At 31.2% G+C, this 19,566-nt stretch overlaps 2 protein-coding genes across 2 annotated transcripts; one reads left to right on the top strand and one right to left on the bottom strand.

Moving 5' to 3' along the window:
- Window positions 1-19: 19 nt before the first annotated feature.
- LOC114418052 (probable GMP synthase [glutamine-hydrolyzing]) lies at window positions 20-5,300 on the top strand. Its single transcript, XM_028383194.1, has 5 exons — window positions 20-1,040; window positions 3,664-3,721; window positions 3,815-3,898; window positions 4,130-4,271; window positions 4,636-5,300. Exons 1-5 carry the CDS (start codon window positions 563-565, stop codon window positions 5,005-5,007), a joined length of 1,134 nt encoding a protein of 377 aa, XP_028238995.1. The 5' UTR covers window positions 20-562; the 3' UTR covers window positions 5,008-5,300.
- A 799-nt stretch (window positions 5,301-6,099) lies between these two features.
- Window positions 6,100-8,439, bottom strand: LOC114418053 (probable WRKY transcription factor 40). Its single transcript, XM_028383195.1, has 5 exons — window positions 8,244-8,439; window positions 8,041-8,100; window positions 7,324-7,656; window positions 7,108-7,224; window positions 6,100-6,982 (listed from the first exon to the last, which is right to left on the bottom strand). Exons 1-5 carry the CDS (start codon window positions 8,316-8,318, stop codon window positions 6,632-6,634), a joined length of 936 nt encoding a protein of 311 aa, XP_028238996.1. The 5' UTR covers window positions 8,319-8,439; the 3' UTR covers window positions 6,100-6,631.
- Window positions 8,440-19,566: the final 11,127 nt, after the last annotated feature.

A 19,566-nucleotide genomic window follows, 5' to 3' on the forward strand; every position in this document is an offset into this window, starting at 1 on the left:
GGAATTAAGAGCCCGACAAAAATGTCCTGTTGTCGATAATTTCTCTTTCATTCGTGTCACTCCCTGATTGGTGAACCACAAACTTTCCTCTCTCTCTCTCTCGCTCACACGCTCCTTTTGATTCGTTGCTTTCACCACCAACTTACCGTCAGAATTTTCCATTCACATCATCCCAACAAAAAGAATTAAATTCTCCACACATTTACTTTCTCACTCTTTTCTTTTCTCCGCAACTTGCTCAGCACTATACACTCCCATTTCAGCTTCCATGACTGAACCACACAAACGTAGCAATCTAAAGCTTCAACTTCAACCCTTTTCAGCAAGAGAGAGTTCTTAGTAAGAATTAGCTGGAAAAAAGCATATTCTCACTCCTTCTAGGGTTTTGTTTTGCATTGAAATTGAAATCCCACTATTCAAAATCCCCGACCTTCTCAATAGAAAAAGAAATAGTTTTTTTTTGTGTGTGTGTGGGAAGGGTTTAAATTTTGAATTTGGAATTCGGCATTGACCTGAGCTAAGAGTGAGTTTGAGAAGAAGGTTCTAGAGTGCAGGGTTTGCAATGTCGGGCCCACCCAGAGTTCGATCCATGAACGTGGCCGTCGCCGATGCCGACGCGCGCCCGGTGCTCGTCCCCGCCGGCAACAAGGTCCGACCCGTCGTCGAAGGACGGAAGCCGGTGAAGAAATCGTCGACGGAGACGGAGAAAAAGCCGGTGGCGCATTCGCCGCAATGCGTCTCCGTTCCGGCGGTGGCGATTTCGCGGCAGCAGGAGCACCACCAGGCAGTGCTGAAAAGCATGTCGTCGATGAACGCCTCGTTCTCCTCCGACACGTCATCGACGGATTCCTCCACTCACAGCAGCGGCGCGTCGTCGAGCGGGAAGGTGGCGCGTCGGGTTAGTGTGGCGTTGAGGAAGAAGCAGGTTGGTCCTAAGACGGAGAAGGCGAGTTGTGACAATGTGGCTGGTTCTGATGATGCTGATTTGAGTGATAGCTTGGAGGGCAAGAAAAGGTGTGCTTGGGTTACACCTAATACAGGTATCTTTGTTCTTTATTTGTTTGATTTGTTCTTAGTTGTGATATTGATACTATTGGTTTTGAGGTGTCAGTGTGAATTTGGAAACAACTGAGATGGATTGGTGTTTGTGTTTACTATGTCATGTTTGCTGCTTTTTCCCCTTTGTATGGGTAGGGAGAGTGAAGACAATGATTGTAGAAAAGCTGCAGTGTAGAAAATGAGAGATTTCAGGATAGGCAAGCAAGCACATTGTTCATGAGAATTTTTCTGGTGCTTAAGCTTAGTAAGCCTCCTAGTCATTTGGCAGTTTAGTGAGTTAACTAGTCATTTGAGTAAGAAACAATTTAGAATTTTGTCCCTTGTATAGCATATATTAGACACCGAGTATGACAGTTTGCATGTCGAGATATAATCTTGATTTTGACAGGTTGAAAGCTTGATATAGTAATAGGTTTTGTTCCATGTCTTTGTGAAATGCAATTTTAGGATGTTTAGAAACAGTGTAATTATTAATTACCAACTATTAGTATGATCTCTTAATTGGTAATGTGCATGTTCTGCTGTTCATAGCCAATCAAACATTATGAAAGGTGCTCTAAAAGCACCTTCTATCATGTATCTCTTTCTTTATATAAAGCAAATGATAATTTTATCATTAAAATGTGCTAATTGGACTTCTCATGAATCATGATCTTATCCTACTAAGTTTGGCTCTTACACTGGGAGATTTTATATTTTATTTTTTAACAAGGGAAAAACTCGTGTTGTTTGCCATCAAATTTTCAAACACAATTACAGCCATTATGTAACAGTACACTTCTTTATCTGTAAAACTATGAGTACTGTTGTAAACGCATGAACAATTTCATGTTTGCACACAGTTGGCCATGTGAATGATAATGTGTGGCACGGCTAGCCATAGTGATAAAAAGTTAAAGGTTGCAATTTATGAGAATTTGAGGTTGGTGTTGACATGCTGGACAAGGGTTGCAGTACTTCGCCTTCTTGTATAACTCAGGTTAAGGATGCTCAACATTTTGTGCATCTACCTTGCCAGATTCATCTCGCATAAAGGAAGCATAGACACTTAAAAGTAGTAGCCATGTCCGTGTCTTTCCCTTGAACACTTCAAGGCAACTTCGGATACTTTTAGATCCTAGCTGCATTTTTACAATTTTTGTTACATGTTTTTTTATACCAATACAAATGAGAATACCACGCTAAATGATTCACTATATTGTATTATGTCTACAGTAATGTATTCTCACCTTTAAAACATCAATTATCTCTTTTGATTTATGATTTGTGTTTTATATTAATAGTAACTTAGTACTATTTTCATGTATTATAACTTTATCATTTCCAATAATTTTTTAAATATGTCATATCATATCATATCTCCATGTATGTGTCCTGTTGTGATAGTGCTTTCTAGTTTCTAGGTGTAGGGAAATCAATCATTTGGCAGTTAGTCTAGTACTCTAGTTAGCTCAGCTCATGATGCTACCAGATTATCTCCCAAAATTCTGGTCGCCCCCTAATGCATTCTTTCAATGTCTCATCAATTACATGCAATGCAAACTATAAAGCACAAACACTCCATTTTGGTGCTATGCTATGTATGCATGTCAGACATGTGACTATTACGGATACGTGCATGACACATCTGACACTCATCTCCAAGTGTCCAATTTAAAATTATTCTATTCAGTTCAGATCCAGCATGGACACATTCTTTAAAAAAAAAAAGTTGTATTTGTACATATATAGTTCTACCATGAAAAGTTTGTTTAGGAAATTTATTGAAAATGTAAATCTTGAATATGAATTATGAGGCTAATATATAGAAAGATCAAATCTAGTGACAATGTGAAAGGCAAGAAGAAGAGTTAATCTTTGATTCATGTATGGATGATTGAGATTGTTTTACTTAAAAATAATCTTGACCATCCATTTATGAATGTATGGTGAAAGATTAATTAATACTTTCTCTCATTTAGAGCATGCTCTCACCTAATATACTACCCATGTGTGTGCCATGCTCGTTTCCTACAATTCTTAGGGTTTGGCATATCCCATGTCACGTGATGTTAGTGTCAGTTTTGTGCTTTATTGCATGTAAGGGTTTTCCTTGCTCTACCTTTATCCCTTTAAAGTTTTGGGATTTACTCCCTTGTCCTTACCACAAAGGCCAGAGGTGGTGGACATGTGTTTAAATTATTTATTTTGTTGCACTGGAGTAGTTAGTTAATATTGCTCTTTTGTCCTGTCATTTTGGTAGAAGTTGGTTAATGTAATCTAGTGCCTGTTAGCATCTAGTGCATTATCTGGTCGCCCCCTTTAAAGTTGGGTTAATTTTCATTCATTCTTCAACTTCGGCCACCGAGGTGAATTTCCACATATAAAAACTTTCTTTCTATGAAATGGCTAGACATTATCTAGTGCTTTAAAATTTCACAGAGTGCATATGCTTTGGTTTTCTTAATCGAAATTTCAATATCTGTAACAGCCTAGAATGGGAGGATAAATAGAATGATAATCTTTGGAGCTTGACTTTTTAACAAGGAAAAAAATGCTATATTAACATTATAATTGCAAATTTATTTTATATTCTTTTTTTCTAACTTGTTCTCTTTCATTTAGAGCCATGTTATATTGCTTTTCATGACGAAGAATGGGGAGTTCCTGTTCATGATGACAGGTACGTGGGTTTTTGGTGAGGGCACTGTCTTCTGTTTTGTTTTCAGCTTCTAGGTCGAAACTGTCTCAATGCTGAAATTTGGTTTTTGTGCAGGAAACTGTTTGAGTTGCTCAGCTTCTCTGGAGCCTTGGCTGAACTCACATGGCCTACTATTCTTAGCAAAAGGCAGTTATTTCGGTACTGATATATTGTTCTGTGAAATATATTTTCTGGATTTAATTATGTTATTGGCATATTACACACACACATCAGAAAAGGTTGCCCATTGAATAATTGGCTCATTATATTTCCTTCCGTGTGCTTCATTTGGTTTTTTATTGACTCAGAAGATCTTTGGTGTAGAGTATGCACTAGAAATGTTTGGGATTTAGCTTTGGATTGACTATTTTAACGTATTCATGAACACAGGGAAGTCTTTTTGGATTTTGATCCAAGTGCTGTTTCTAGAATGAATGAGAAAAAGATAGCTGCACCAGGAAGTCCTGCCAACTCATTGCTATCCGAACTCAGGTTGCGATCCATAATTGAAAATGCACGTCAGATGTGTAAGGTAAACCACTCTGATATTCTATTTTTCTATTCTTATGTGTAAAACCTGCAATTGCAATTTAGTTTCTTTGTAATTTTTTTCTGAATCAAAAGGCTCTTGCTGAAGTGAATCAACCCATACACTTACCTTACTTTTCAAACTTTTCTGCTACCTACCTTGGAAAATATTAAGAAAAACAAAATAAACCTGCTTCTTGACCCACACATAGGCTAATATTATAAAAAGAAGACTTGGGAAAAGGAAAGAAAAATTCTCAATTCAACTTGTTTTAAGGGATGGTATCATCTTGATTTTTTCTTAGCTCATAACTGTCAAACAGTGAGGGTATTTTGTCTTTTTTATTTTTTTCTCCATTTCAATGCAGGTAATTGAAGAGTTTGGGTCCTTTGACACATTTATTTGGAATTTTGTGAACCATAAGCCTATAGTCAGCCAGTTCAGGTACCCACGTCAGGTACCTGTCAAATCTCCAAAGGCAGAATTCATAAGTAAAGACCTCGTAAGGAGAGGATTCAGGAGTGTCGGTCCAACAGTCATCTATACTTTCATGCAAGTGGCTGGCCTAACAAATGACCATATTATCAGTTGCTTCAGATTCAAGGAGTGTACCTCCAATGCAGAAGCAATGGGCAAAGAGAGCTCCCTCAACTCCAAGGTCAAAGAGAAAGCAAACGAGGAACCAACCTCGGTGGGTCTGTTGCTGTCTGTGAACAAATTGAGCTTCACCTCTAAGTAGCACTATGATGGTTTTGGTTAAAATGGTCATATGGCTGAGCTGGTAGTTGTAAGGGGGGATGAGTAGATTGTGGAGTGTACAAAATCGATACAGGTGTGAATGAAATAGCCTGAAGGCAGTTGTAATTGAAAAGCAAAATGACCTTGGCAATTCTTCAAGTTCTCGTGTATTAAAAAAGATATACTAATTAGCCATAGTTGCAACTTGCAATTCGTCTACCTTTTCCTCTATTTTATTTTGTGGTCATGAACAGAATCCTTTAGGTCTTTTATTCACTTTGGCACTTTGCTTTCTAAGTCTTTGCCGTCTTACCGTCAACTATGTCCGCCAATTCCTACTTGATCAGTGGTCATTAAGGTACGGTGCTGGACTTTTTTGAACTAATGGTTGAACACTTCAGTATTGTGGTACCAATTACTTTCTATTCGCTACCTAATTTCTTGAAATCTAAGTTCATGAGAAGTTCAAGACATTTAGCCTAGGCCAAGTGGATTTGTTGAAAATGAGCAAAAAATGAATTGTCGAAATGCTATTAGGCTGAGTAACCGCCAATAGTAAATGTGTTGTCTTGTTGGAAAGAAATATTCTGTTAGAGACTTTGTTGCAATCTTCATCACGGATGCGAGAGTGCTAGAAACACTGAATCTTTTTTTTTTTTCAGGTCTACAAAACACTGAATCTTGAAAGATTGAACTAGCATTCACTAGGAAGTCTCAAAATCACATTTGAATTCCTTTTAACCCAAAATAATTATTTTCCATGTTTTAAAATCCTCAACAGGGTCAGCCTAAAAAATGTGTGGTTTTTGCTTGGTAGACTGTTGTCTTACGGTTAAATTAAGATTTGTGCAACACTGTAGAGAAACTCAAAATTGTGTTAGATTGACGAGGATTTGCTTTCAATAAACAACCATTCTCAATCGTATGACGTTCCTGGATTAAAAAAAAAAATTGTATTTCAATTTACCTTCCATAAAAAAATGAACACAATGCCTTATAGGAATTATATCATCAATTGACACGGCTATAAAACTAAATCAATTTTACAATTTCAAATTCAATTATTACGTATCACTACTCAAAATATCAATCATTGAATCGAAAACTCTAATCATGCGGACCCCCTTTTTTCATTTTTCCATGTTTTGAGTTACATTCCATCACTTATAATACTTGATCAATGTATAATATAATTTCTGAAATGAAATTCTAAAACTAGGACTAGATATAGAGTTGGCTTGCCAGAGAGAGTAGTGAGAGAAGAAAAGGGAGAAATTAAATTGCCGTAGAGATGCACTTTATGAAAGATCTTTCCGAGAATGTGTGCTACAACCTACTATGAAATTTAATTTGAGGTATCCTAGATATATTAGCCAAAAAAGACTTGCTAAATCTTTACCATCATGATGAGGCAGAGGGTGGTGCAGAGCTTGATTTTCTGTTGTTTAATCAGCTCAACATGTCATCCTTAGTGGAACTTTATTTCCACTTTAAAGGATCAAATATGTCCCAGCCTTCCATGTTGTATTTACATAGAGAGACCCCTTGCTCTAAAGAATGATCTCTATTTTATGGAATACTTAAACAATTGACACTAAATTAGCAACACTTCACCAAAATTCCATTTAATTATTGTGCAACAATCTTCCTGAGATGGCAGCAACAAGTGCTGCTCTAAAATTAGGATCCGTGGTCAAAGAAGTAGCCATCTGTTCCACCAAAACCTGAGGTACTTTAGGTGAATCTCCTTTAGGCTTTGTGCTCTTGGAATCGTTGCTTCCCTGAGATTTTGTCAAGTCAAGGGTAACAAGTGTTGGTGTTGAAGTGCTGAGAGATGCGGTACAGGGCACTGAACCAAGGGTCACACTACGGCCAGAACCTGATGTTGCTTCCATCTGGGAAGAAAACTGAGGATGATTGTGCTCCCCTTCATAAGTAGCAACCAGAACAGATTGATCATCCACACTTCTTTGCACCTGAATAACCAAACCAAAAACAAAACAAACTTAGCTTGAGATCCATTTCCCTACTAACATGTGAGTAACCAAACCAAACCATTTCCTAGTTACTAGTTAGCACTTGGTTGATTATATATATTTACCTTCTTTTTGACAGGGCAGCTAGGAGCAAAAGAGCACTTGAAATATGCTCTAGGACAAGGGTTATCTCTGGTCACCTTTTGCCCATATTTCCTCCATTGGTATCCATCTTTAACAATCTGAAACCACACACAATGAAAAATCTGTCAAACACTTACCCCTATATAGTCTATGCCATGTCCAAGAACCAAAGATTGAGTACTAGTAAAGAGACTTACAAGGCTAGTATCAGATGCTTCAGTCCTGACATAAACTCTTGAAATTTTTGCTTTGATGATTTCTTCCCTTGGTTTCTTGCAAGATTCTTCATCAGTAGAACTGCTCTCTGAGTTTCCATTGTTAGTTCCCATCAAATTACTATTGTTGTTGCTGCTTTCAGACTTTCTTTTCTTTGATGTTGGGCTGACCTCCTTTTCACCATTTTTCCTCATGCATTCCATCAAATGGTTTCTCAAAGTGTTGTAGTTCTCACACACCACTGAGAGCATTTCGGCCAACTTCTTGTTTTCTGCAGTCACCCGCTTCAGTTCCTCCTCCAAGTCACTAGTAGACTGAAATGCCACCAACAATAGCATCCATATATTAGGACCCTTTATCTTCATATGTTTTTAGCCAAAAAAAACCCATATACTTCTGTTTTCATTTCATGTTTATATTTTCTTCTCTCACTTTTAATTTATATGATTGTCACTTAATTTGTTTTGAATTTAGTTTTTATTTTCAAAGATTCGTACAGAAAATAGTTATCTGTTTTGTACAAATCTTTGAAAATAAAACCAGAAAAACAAAAACAAAGTGAAAATTTTGTAATTTAAAAATTGAAACAACATAAGTAAACATGCCCTTGAATTAATTGTTCTACAATCTGATAAATGATAAAGAAGAAGAAGAAGAAGAAGAAGAAACTAATTAATATAACTTGTTGCTCAACTAACCTCTTCTTCCACGTTAAACTTGGTCATTCCCAAAGAGAAAAGCTCGCTTTCTACCTCCTTCTGAAATCAACACACGACAATGAATGAATAACTCCCATATCAAACTATATATGTTCTGAATGAAAGCATTTCCCGTAAGAGCTTCAGGGAGTGCTCGCAAGAAGAATGATATAATATTATTCGATCTTTATTTCTATACTTACGGGAACTTCTTCATGAACTCTGCGGGGATTAATGTTGAGATCCAAGGAAGTGTTAATCCATGATGAACAATCCATGGCTTCCAATAAAATTCAAGCAAGTAGAAAATTAAAAGCTGTTGCTCAGATCTAAACCAGCCAACCCACTTAGTATGTTGCAATTGGAGATAAGACCCGAAAGTTTCAGAAAATCAAAGGGAGATAAGAGCATATATATAGAGGTAGCTGGTAGCGGAGCCAGCACTAGAGGAACTCAAGTTGAGCAAGGAAACTCAGTGGAAAGAGACACTTCCCACTTGTTTAATTAAATATCTGGCATGCACGACCATTACATTAACCATGAAGCTGTTCCTGTTCTTTTGTTTTATTTAGTTGTTGCTTGTTTGTTTTTATTTTTAATACATAGTCATGAGTACTAGATAGAGTCTAGAGATAAGTGTTGTTTTTTTAAATGATAATAGGTGGGACAGGAATATGACCAGGGTGAACAAGATTACCTCCTTTGCATATATCTTAGACAAAAAGTGTTTTAAATCGATGTTTGGGTAATCTCACTCCCAAGGGAAATGAGCAATTTAACAAAATATTTATATGAATAACTTCATTAATTTGTAATAATATGAAAATAAAAATAGCTTCTCTGGAGTGGCGAGAAGGCATGTGTCGTCTTCCTTTCTTATCTTCATTCTTTTAAATTACTTTTATAAATACACAACACAATACAAAAGTAGTGGGCGTGCTCTGTATGTGGCCCCTTCTTTCTTTGTTTTCACGTTAACTATTTCAAACATTTCCCACGTTGCATGTATTCCTATTTTCTAAGAGCAAACTTGGGTTGTTTACTTTCTATCTTCTACGCGTAACGCACACACACTTTTGCCACAATATATTTGTGGTCATATATAGACATTTTCTTTCGGTGCCGGACCTATATTATAGTAAGGCTGTGTAAGTGCAGTTTCACGTTCAAAAAAATCATAAGATTTTACTTTAATATGAAAACCTGCACAGGTTAACTATTATTAATCATCTGCTCTCAATTAGTTTTGATCAACATATTTTTCATCAACAATGTTAGAATTTTGACCAACATCTACAATTATTATAAAATAAATAATCTTATTCAGTATCATTTTTTTTTTCAAGATGTTTTTACTATTAATTATTATAAATTTCTACAATGTTTTATAACTTTCAACAACTTATATCTTTTAAAATAAGTTATATCTAACTACATACTAATATATAAATAACTTCCAAATTCAGACACGAAGTATTTTTTTTCATTATTATTAATTATGATTTCTCGAAGAAGAAAAAGACACTAACGTCTATCCTGTTAAATTTATGAATTTACTTACTATATTCTCTCTCTTCTCACTGCAAATGTACTGTATTTAATTTTCACTTTTGGATTTACTAAAAGAAAGAAAAATAAAAAATAATAATCCTTACAATTAAAAAAATGTAAACTTATAATATATTTTTTTATTTATAAGACACAATTATCTAGAGAAATCAAATGATTGAACAAAAGTGATTAATATATTAAAGTTAAGATTAAATAATTTAAATAGTATCTAAATTTGATCTTTAGGGAAAATAATTCTTGAACAGTGTTTACTCATCTATTTGTCAAACATCGAATTAGTCGAATTTATTTCTCCTCAACCGAAAGATTTAGTCAAAAGGAATTATCTAATTCAACAAAATTAAGAAAAATGATTAATTTAGTTGATAGTAATAATTTTTTTCTAAATTTATATATATTTTAAAAACTACTCAGGTTATCAATACTCTTCTTCTTTTTTATGAACTATTCTCTCTTCTAATTAATTGCTTATCAATACAATTAATTATAATTATTTTAGTCTAAAAACAATTAATGTAAACTTAGACAAATAGACAATATGGATTAGTTCTTATAAAAGGAAAGCAAGTATTATTTTTAATTTGGATGTTATAAATAGAAATGAAATGAGTATTATTAATGTTAATTAATCAAATCTTAATTAATATGTTGGTCAAAATTAATTCAGAGTGAATAATTAAAAAGAGTTAACTTGTGTTTGCAAATGTAAGGGTTGTCACATAACATTTCCTATCTTGAGAATAGTGGACATGAATAACAATAGGGGGTTAACAGTAAATAATTTTCTAAAGATGTGTTTTGCAAATTACCCAAGTCTTTGACTTTGAGAAATTAAAATAAAAGAAAGAAGAAAATCAATTATCCTATATAAAAAAGTTCATAAGATAGATCGAATAAAACAACAGTAAAAAGTCAGAGACGTATAAGAAAGTTTAGAGACCGACTAGATCTGATCTCTCTCGGTAATGTATTGAGCCAATTAGACAATCCACTGAATTGAAGTCAGAAAACCAAAAACTCATTATTAAAAAAATGTTATGTTTTTCACAACAGTTTTGAAGTGTTTTTTACAATGATTTTTAATAGTTTTTTAAATTCACGTCGTAAAAACTTAAAACTTTATACCGTAATTCTCACACCATCTTGAAAGATTAATTTTCTAAAACAGTTTTATCAAAAATCATTTTCTAAAAAAAAAATACTTCTAAAATGGTTTTCAAGAATTTTCTTGCGGCCACGTTCATATGGACGATGGACAGGTTTTCTCTCATGTCCACGTCCATTTAATTACAGCACCCATTTATGGACAATTAGTTCTTTGAAGTCAAATGTTTGTGGTCTTACTTCTCAACACATGCGCAAGGAAAAAGAAATGAATCGGTTCAACTTCAACCACAAGGTGTTTTTTTTTTTATATTTGTCTGTGTATGTATATGAACAGGGAGAAATTATTAGATTATATGAAATTATCATAGTTTGAATTAATCTTCTTTTTTTCATTAATACAAACTGGAATACGCTCAATGTAGCATGTAATCTTGACGTTTCGGCTAAAGTTTTAATTAATCTTCATACAATATATATAATTAAGTATTATTATTATTATTATTTTATAAATTAAAAAATTAATTATAAGTCATAAAGATAAATTCATCAGAACAATAATACATAATAGTTAGAGATCAACCAATAATTTTTTTGAGTGCTCCACTGCTAGACTATTTGACCATGCATATGCCTATCAAAAACGGGTGGGGTATATTGAAATTTTCAGTTATTTTTGGATTGTTGATATAGTTATGTTAATATTTAATTTTGTAATTTAATTTTAAAATTGTATGATTTTCAAATAACAACAAAGAGACAGTTAAAAAAGGAACATCCGACAAATCAGATTAAGGGTGTGTCTGACTCTTTTTGTGGTTTGGTTTCGATCACAAATAGGGATTTATCTGATTGGTTTAGGCAACTACTAGATGCAGAGAGAGAGAGAGAGAGAGGCTTTTTCGTTTTGAATTCAAGAGGAGAAAGCTAAAAGTACGAAAACAATGGGAAGGAGCAGGGAACGATCACACATTATTAGACTTCAGAAAGACTTTGTAGATTCATTTGTGACTTTGTCAATCTATGTCAGCCGTGCATTCTCAAAATAATCAAAATGAAAATGCATTACCATACGTGATAAGCAACTCTTTTTTTTATAATTCCTCTCTGCCTTGAACTTATAGATTCATATCTGGAATATAAATATATATCATGTAAGTCGTGTTTGGAGAAAAATATCTATCAGAAAAATATTTTTTTTATATGTATTTATATTTTTGATAAAAATTAATTACCGTATTCAATTAAAAATATTTTGTACCAATATATTATGATCGGTAAAAAAAAAATATGTCAAATACAAGCAAACCTTGGGATATTAAAATTGAGATCCAATAGAATGGTGGATTCGAATTTTATTTAAAAGAGGGGATTATCTAATCGAGTAATTCAATCATATACCCGCTGACGTTGGATCTTAATATATATACACCTGACACCTAATATTAAACATTTCCAAGTGGCTGGAAAGGATAAGGGTATCGTATAATAGAATTTCAGAAAAAATAACAGTTTCAAAATTAGTTTATGTGGGAAGAAGTACTCACATTAAAAATATTTAAAAATTAAAAAAACAGAAATTACAAATAAATCTATTATTTGATTATTTTATATGTTTTTAAAACAGTGTACTCATGAACTTGGTATTTGAAATAAAGAAAAAAAGAGAAAAGAAAAAAACAAAAACTTATTCCATGAACATTTTAAAATTTATGTTTACTAAAAAAAATTGAAAGTTTTTTTTTATAAAAATAATTATTTTTTTCTAAATTCTATTTAACTTAACTTCTCTTCTTACAAGGAAAGAGAAACTCAAAATAATCATTTTAATAAATGCACTTACATTTAACATGTGGACATATGATCCCCTCATTAACATAATAAGTAGGATTCATTGCATGCATGATTACTAAATTGATTAATTATTTAATTATGTCCACAATTTTTTATTTAAGACTAATCTTATAAGGATAAAGTTTTATTAACTGAGTGGCAAGTGTGTCAACCAATTTATCTTAAATAATAAAATTCTTAGAAGTTTGAGTATCGAATTTATATGAACTTTATTTATATTTAGATTGATGTAAATCCAATTTTTAAGTAATATATAAGGAATTTAAAATAGAAGATAAAGAAAGATAGAAAATAAGATAAAAATTTAAAGTAAAGGATGATATAGGTAAAAAAAAGTGGAAGATAAAATAAATAAGAAATTTTAATGTAAAAGATAAGAAAAATAAAACATAAAGATGGTGAAAAAAAAAGTTCAAAATGCAAATATGTTGGGCCTAAGAAGCCTAACTACCCCTTGATGTAATATTAATGTTTATTTCTTTCTCAATTTTCACTCACATCTACTCAGACACTTAACCCTAATCCGCTCATGATGAAGAACCTAATTTATCTTGCCTCTCCCAAAAAATTGAATTCATATCAGCATGTTTGAGGAACTCAATCATCTATCAATTGTGTTGAATCTTGTTGGTTCATGCATCATTAATTAAATAAATACAAAGTAACAAAATGTATAATTAATACTTCATGAAATATTATGCTTAAAAAATAATATTTAACTAAACAATTTATAAAAAAAGAAGCTAATTAAGCATGTTGGATAGCCCACGCCTTGACATGTTAGATTAGTGGGTTAAGCATGTTGGAGGATAGAATGATCCAACTTAACCTAACCTGTTTTAGTGGATTAAATGAATTGACCTGTGAAGTTCAACCAATTTAACATCCTACGTACCCTCAAATTTGAAAGGTAAAAACGTACTACCTTAGAAAGAATTATAACAATATTTATAAATAATATTTTAATAAAGAATCACACCAAAAAAATAAATAAATCTAAAATCTTTGTGCTAACTTTGTTTATCATACATTGAGTTAATACATATTTGTTTTATTGTTGCAAATGAATTTTTGAGGTAAAAAAAAGTTTATAAAAGCATCAAGATCCTTCATTTTACAAAATGAGATTTGTGTAGCATTAAATTTATCTTCTCGTGCATTGCATTTTGAATGAATATTCAAGCATATTTTTATTATTTTTGTTAATCCTTTAGTTCATTAAAGAAAAAAACTCTAATTAATTTTGAAATTCGATAAATAAAAAAATTGATCAAAAATTATTTTTAAAAAAAATAAATATGCTCTTAGTTTTGGTTTTTCACATTTTTGATTGCTTTAAACCAAAAACAGTGACCGAGTTGAAGAGTAAAATGGTCAACAAAAGTGATGCCATGCATGAGATAAGCACATTCAACGCAATGCCCCACATAATATTGTTCATACGAGTCACAACTCACGACTTCATGTCGGCTTCTCTTTATCCGTGTCAATTTCTTTGGTACCTTCTATTCTTTACCTTTTCTCTAACTAATTAAGATTCGGTTAAACGCATCTTCCCTGCTGCTATTCTAATTATCTATTTCGCCACCTAAAATTAATTATGGATAATGCCTCTAAGGAATTAAAAATATAAAAGACAATTATAAAAAAATTATCAGCACATATCATCTTAATGTTCATTACAATCTCACTGTGATTTTTAATGACTTTTTATCTATTAACTTTTTAACCAATACTCATAAAAATTAATTAAAATGTCTTGAAAATGTAAAAATATACTATGTTGTCGTTTATCAAAAACATATGTTATCATTTAATTTTAGATTATGATACATTATTAATTTTTTTAATAATTATTTTAAGAATCATACTTAAATTGATCTTTGATTAATTAATAATATAAATTTTATGTAAATAATATATGAAAATTAAGCTCATACTTATATACGGCCCATTAATTAAATCAATAAGTGATACCAATTTTATTAAGAGTGTATTTGGATGGAGGAATTTAAAATTTTGAGAAATTTTAAATTCTAAAAATTTTAAATACTTCAATTGAAATTCTTTTATTTTCAAAATTTTGTGTTTGAATAAAAAAAAGTTAAAATTATGAGGGTGAAAAAAAAGAAAAAATATGATTGGTGTACTAATTATACATGTTCCTCTACATTTTGAACTCACCAAAACATCCAAAGAATTATAAATTACAAAAATTTAAATTATTTAATAAATTACTTTCCTCAGTTAAAATTCTCTATCCAAATATACTATAAGTATATATGTTACCGATGTGAATTCAATTGCTAAATACGGTCTTCAAGAATATATATATATATTATTATAATTTTGATAATTATTATATTATTTTATAATTTATAATTGGATAACATTTTCTTATAGTGACGTCATGTCTTGACTAAATACATGTATATCATTAATAAGTTGTAATCTGATTGTTTAATTTAAATTTAAAACTAACAAAAATATATCAAATAACTAAAATTTAAAAAATGAAATGACTGCAGGCGAAAAAGGAACAGTAAGAGAAGAAAGGTGAACAGCGTAATAGAACTTGACCTATAAGCATGTGGGCTTTCAACGCAGAATGTTACACGTTCAATATTCACGTGCAGTCGACACCACTTTCATGTTAATGTATATAGCGTGTGTGTTTGGAACAACATCCGTCAATTATGTTGTCCTTTAAGTTTATATCAAAACAAGTTCATATACGTGTGTAATAATGCATAAAAAAACGTGAATTTTTGTGATGAATAGAAATGAGAATTATAAATATTAATTTTATATTATGAAACATGACAACTATAAATATAAATTCTTAGAATATATTTAAATAATTAATATTAAAAAATACATGATTTTTTAAAGCTAATCATGTAATTATTAACTAATTTTTAATTTTGATTATTTATATTATATGATTGTATATTAGATTCATAGTTTTTATTTATCATAATAAAAAGAATGTGTGCATGTTAGAAATTAATAAAAATAATAAAATAAAAAATGAATTGTGAGAACACTCGATTTTATCCGGATAAATAAAAATAAAATATAAAACAAAAGAGAAAAATACATAGTAATTTTTATCACCCCATATGAAAATACTAGTACAAATCAACAAAGTACTTATCACGTATAGCCCGTAATGGCCTAATTAGTGGGGGTTTCCTTAAAAAATCTACATATAAGATGAACTCCACAATTAGGTATGAATCTAATTCCCATCTTGACTTCAGAAGAAAATTAGGAAAATTGATAGAGTATCATGGGCAAATTGTTTGCTGAATAAACTCGTGTAGAGTGAAAATTGTGTTAACTAACAGTGAGTCAAAACAAGCAGAGTATGGAACCCGCATTTACATTCAATTCACCTATGTCTGATTAATGTCAGTTCTAGGTTGACGAATACTCAAAAATTACTTGGAATTCAAATTCTTGTGTCTTATTCTGAGCACGTGCTCGTCTTATTGTCGCTTGATGTTGATTGGTTGGGCAAGTAGCATGAACATTTATGTTTATGAGCCCCTTATTTGTCACAACCCTAATTAGGGCGGCTATAGGTTTTTAATTGTCTCAACTCTCAGGTCATCATATAAAACAAAATAAAGTACTTATTTATATATGAAATTTCCAAATATTTACATCAATAAAACTGATTTCTCTCCCGCCTCTCCTCCGTTTCCTTATCATCTCTCCTCTCTTATCTATCAACACTGGCATAAAGGCAAAAAATAGTATAATATTTTCTTGAACAAAAAATTATATAAATTTTACTAAAAATGGTAATAACAAATTAAAAATATTAAAGTTTAAAATGATAAAATCAGTATCAATTTTTTTTATCTTTTACAACTATTTATATTTATCTTATTAAAAAAAATATTTCTTCAATATATTGAAGTAAAAAAAACTACTTTATACGAACAATTGTTAGTTCCATTACATTTCACATAGATCACTGTCTATCAAGAACAGCGTATTTTCGCACCGCACCACCATGAACGATGCCACACTCCACCAACAACTCCATTGAGTGATTTCAATCTAAAGAAAATGGTTAAAAGTTTTCCTAACAAGATGATAATTTATAATGAATAATTTACACCTTTTAGTAAAATAATAATTTAACACACAAATCAATTGTTGGATAAGACATTAATATTTGATAATTTAACTCTAGGTAGAAGGTAGGAGATGGAGGCTATGTAAGCCTTTGGCATCAAAAATGACTTAAGAATCAAACCCTCTTGGAGAGATATTCAATGATCTTTGCTAACTCACAAAACAAGAATGCGAGGATTGGTGAGGTAGGGTCTTGGGTTGAAGGGAGATGGGTTTGGAAACTAGAGTGGAGGAGGGAATGGTTTAATTAGGAGGAATCAATTTTGCATAGGTTTATGGAGGGACTCAACAATATGGGGTGTGAGCAAAATGAAAAGGATGTGTTGGTGTGAACACAATGTCCCAAGGGAACTTTCTTGGCTACCAATGCCTATATAGTCTTCTAAGGAGGAGTTTTGGAGTTGTAGAGACGTTACATGTTAATGAGGAGTTATGGAGATATTAAGTGTCCTCAAATGTTATTTTTTTGGGGTGGAGGATCATGCATGACAACTTGCCAACTAGATCAAACTTGAGGAGAAGGAATATTAGGCTTTGACAACATGGACTTCTCATGTCCATTATGCCATCACCAAGAAGAAACGTTAGAATACTTGTTTTTCTTGTGCCTAATATCATGAAGTATATGGAGCAGGTGCTAGAATTGGCTAGGTGTACAAATGGTTCTACACTACAAATCACAGGAACACTTTCAACGTACAACACCTTTTGAGTTTTGGAAGAAGTGAATTAAATGACATATTGATGGTCTTATGGTTTGCGACAGTTTAGGACATTTGATTATTGCGAAACAATGTTGTTTTTAATAACCAAGAGGTGAATGCAGAATCTTTATGGGACTCAATCGTGGAACGTGTTTCGTTATGAATATCATGCAAAACAAAGCTAATGCATCTCCCTTTTTATGATTAGAGCACTAACCCACTGGAGTGCGCTTAAACCGTCGAATAGCAAAATTTGTAGTTTTTTATTTATTTGTGTAGACAGCTATACAAATACTAGTAAGGAACAAGATTGATATTGCATGGTCTTGTTCTCATTGTTTCTATTTAGCTATTTGATGTTTTTAAAAACTGAAATTGGGATTCTAGTTGATCTGATTTATACGGAGCTATTACTTACTCTCACTTTAATAGAATTATATTTTCCTAACAAAAAAAAATGGCTCTTACAATGTTCAAGCTACGGTGTTCATTATTCTTTCTTTCAAGTTCATATTTTTTTTACAAAACATGTCGTATACTAGCAAATAGCAATAAAACATGTCGTATACTAGAATATTCGTAATGAATTTTCTTCTTCTTGGAATTGTTGTTTCAGCCTGTGATGGTGGTGAACTGGTGGGTGGGAAGATGAATTTTTTTTCTCGGGTCTATAGGATTATAGAGGCTTTTCTGTTTCTAGTACAGAAGATGAAGGAAGATAAAAGAATGGGAGACATTAGCGGGATACGTGGGAGAATAGGAGAGGAGAGAGAATTTTTTCTTTGTTAAATTAAACCTTAAATTACTATACTATTCCTAAAATTATGTAATTTAAATAAATGAGGTGGTGCTTTTTTAACCTTAATAATTATGGTGTATGTTGTTAATACATTCTAATTGAAAAAAGAGTGTGTGCGGGTTAACAATTATATATATATATATATATATATATATATTATTTTTAATAAAAACTATTTTTAAATTTTTATTTATTTATACATAAATATTTGATTTTTAAAATTTAGTTAAAACATATTAATAGCATGAAGCTTTTTACTATAATTTATTTATGAATTACCATATAATTAAAAAATTATTAACTTTCATAATAATTACTCTAATAATCATATTTAAAATAATTTCCAAAAAATTTAATCAAATAAATATATTTACAGTTACAAGTTATTAAAATTAAAAATAACATTTTTCATTATCAACGTTCTCATCATATTCTTTTTTTATAAATCATACATATATTGGAAAATATAGGTTTTTTTATAATTTTTTATATAATCTATTTAATAAAATATTTTGTAATATATTTTAAAATAAATGGAATCTTCATTAAAATGGTTGTGAATATGAAATATATTCTCAAGTCCATGAAAAATACATTTTGTGCGAGTGCAGTTAAAATTACTTCTAAAAAACATCTTATATGAATCAAATATGTAAGCAACGAAATATAAGTGTTTCTTTAAATGAAAGTAAAATAAAAATTTAAATAGTAATGAAAAAATGTGCAAGAAAATCTAAACAGCAAATATTAGGATTAATGAAAAAAGAGGGAAAGTTGATAAAAAAATATTTGATACAGATCAATAAATTGTAATACTAATACATAAGATCTTAAATATAGAAAGCTTTAGTATTCAAATATTTTTTATTTTAGGCTGAAAATGTTTATTTATATAATATAGTACATTATTAATATAAAAATTAACAAAATTATGGAGTCCAAGACAAATTTGAGTCTATGGCAAGAATAATATTAGCTCTAACTTGACCAAAGTCGCTAGCGTCCACCGCGGATGGTTGAGAAATTTGCATAAAATCATGATTGAAATTTTATTATTGTTATTAGAATCTCAAACCTTGTGCCTATGTAACTATCTAAAGAAATAATTTAAAAGAGTTTTGATGGTGAGGTTTAAAGTTCCTCATGTAAATTATTTTCCTTGGTGCTATACAAGTATAAATGATCATCATATACAAGCACCCGAAATATAATAAGAATTGACGAAATCTGGATTAGGGCAAAAGGATAAAGTTTCTCTCCTGTAAATATATGTTTCTAAATGATATATTTATTTTGATTTCATTTCATTTAAATTTCAATTAGTGAACTAAAATTATATATATA

The sequence above is a fragment of the Glycine soja genome, chromosome 7 (genome assembly GCF_004193775.1).
Source record: "Glycine soja cultivar W05 chromosome 7, ASM419377v2, whole genome shotgun sequence".
In the NCBI taxonomy this organism is placed as follows: Eukaryota; Viridiplantae; Streptophyta; class Magnoliopsida; order Fabales; family Fabaceae; genus Glycine; species Glycine soja.

Excerpts from the sequence above, each read along its gene's own strand:
- LOC114418052 (XM_028383194.1), top strand. The coding sequence starts at position 563 with ATGTCGGGCCCACCCAGAGTTCGATCCATGAACGTGGCCGTCGCCGAT. Across the intron at positions 1,041-3,663 it reads TTGGGTTACACCTAATACAG|AGCCATGTTATATTGCTTTT; the intron begins GTATCTTTGTTC and ends TCTTTCATTTAG. Across the intron at positions 4,272-4,635 it reads ATGCACGTCAGATGTGTAAG|GTAATTGAAGAGTTTGGGTC; the intron begins GTAAACCACTCT and ends ATTTCAATGCAG.
- LOC114418053 (XM_028383195.1), bottom strand. The coding sequence starts at position 8,318 with ATGGATTGTTCATCATGGATTAACACTTCCTTGGATCTCAACATTAAT. Across the intron at positions 7,657-8,040 it reads AGTTTAACGTGGAAGAAGAG|TCTACTAGTGACTTGGAGGA; the intron begins GTTAGTTGAGCA and ends GTGGCATTTCAG. Across the intron at positions 7,225-7,323 it reads AAGCATCTGATACTAGCCTT|ATTGTTAAAGATGGATACCA; the intron begins GTAAGTCTCTTT and ends GTGTGGTTTCAG.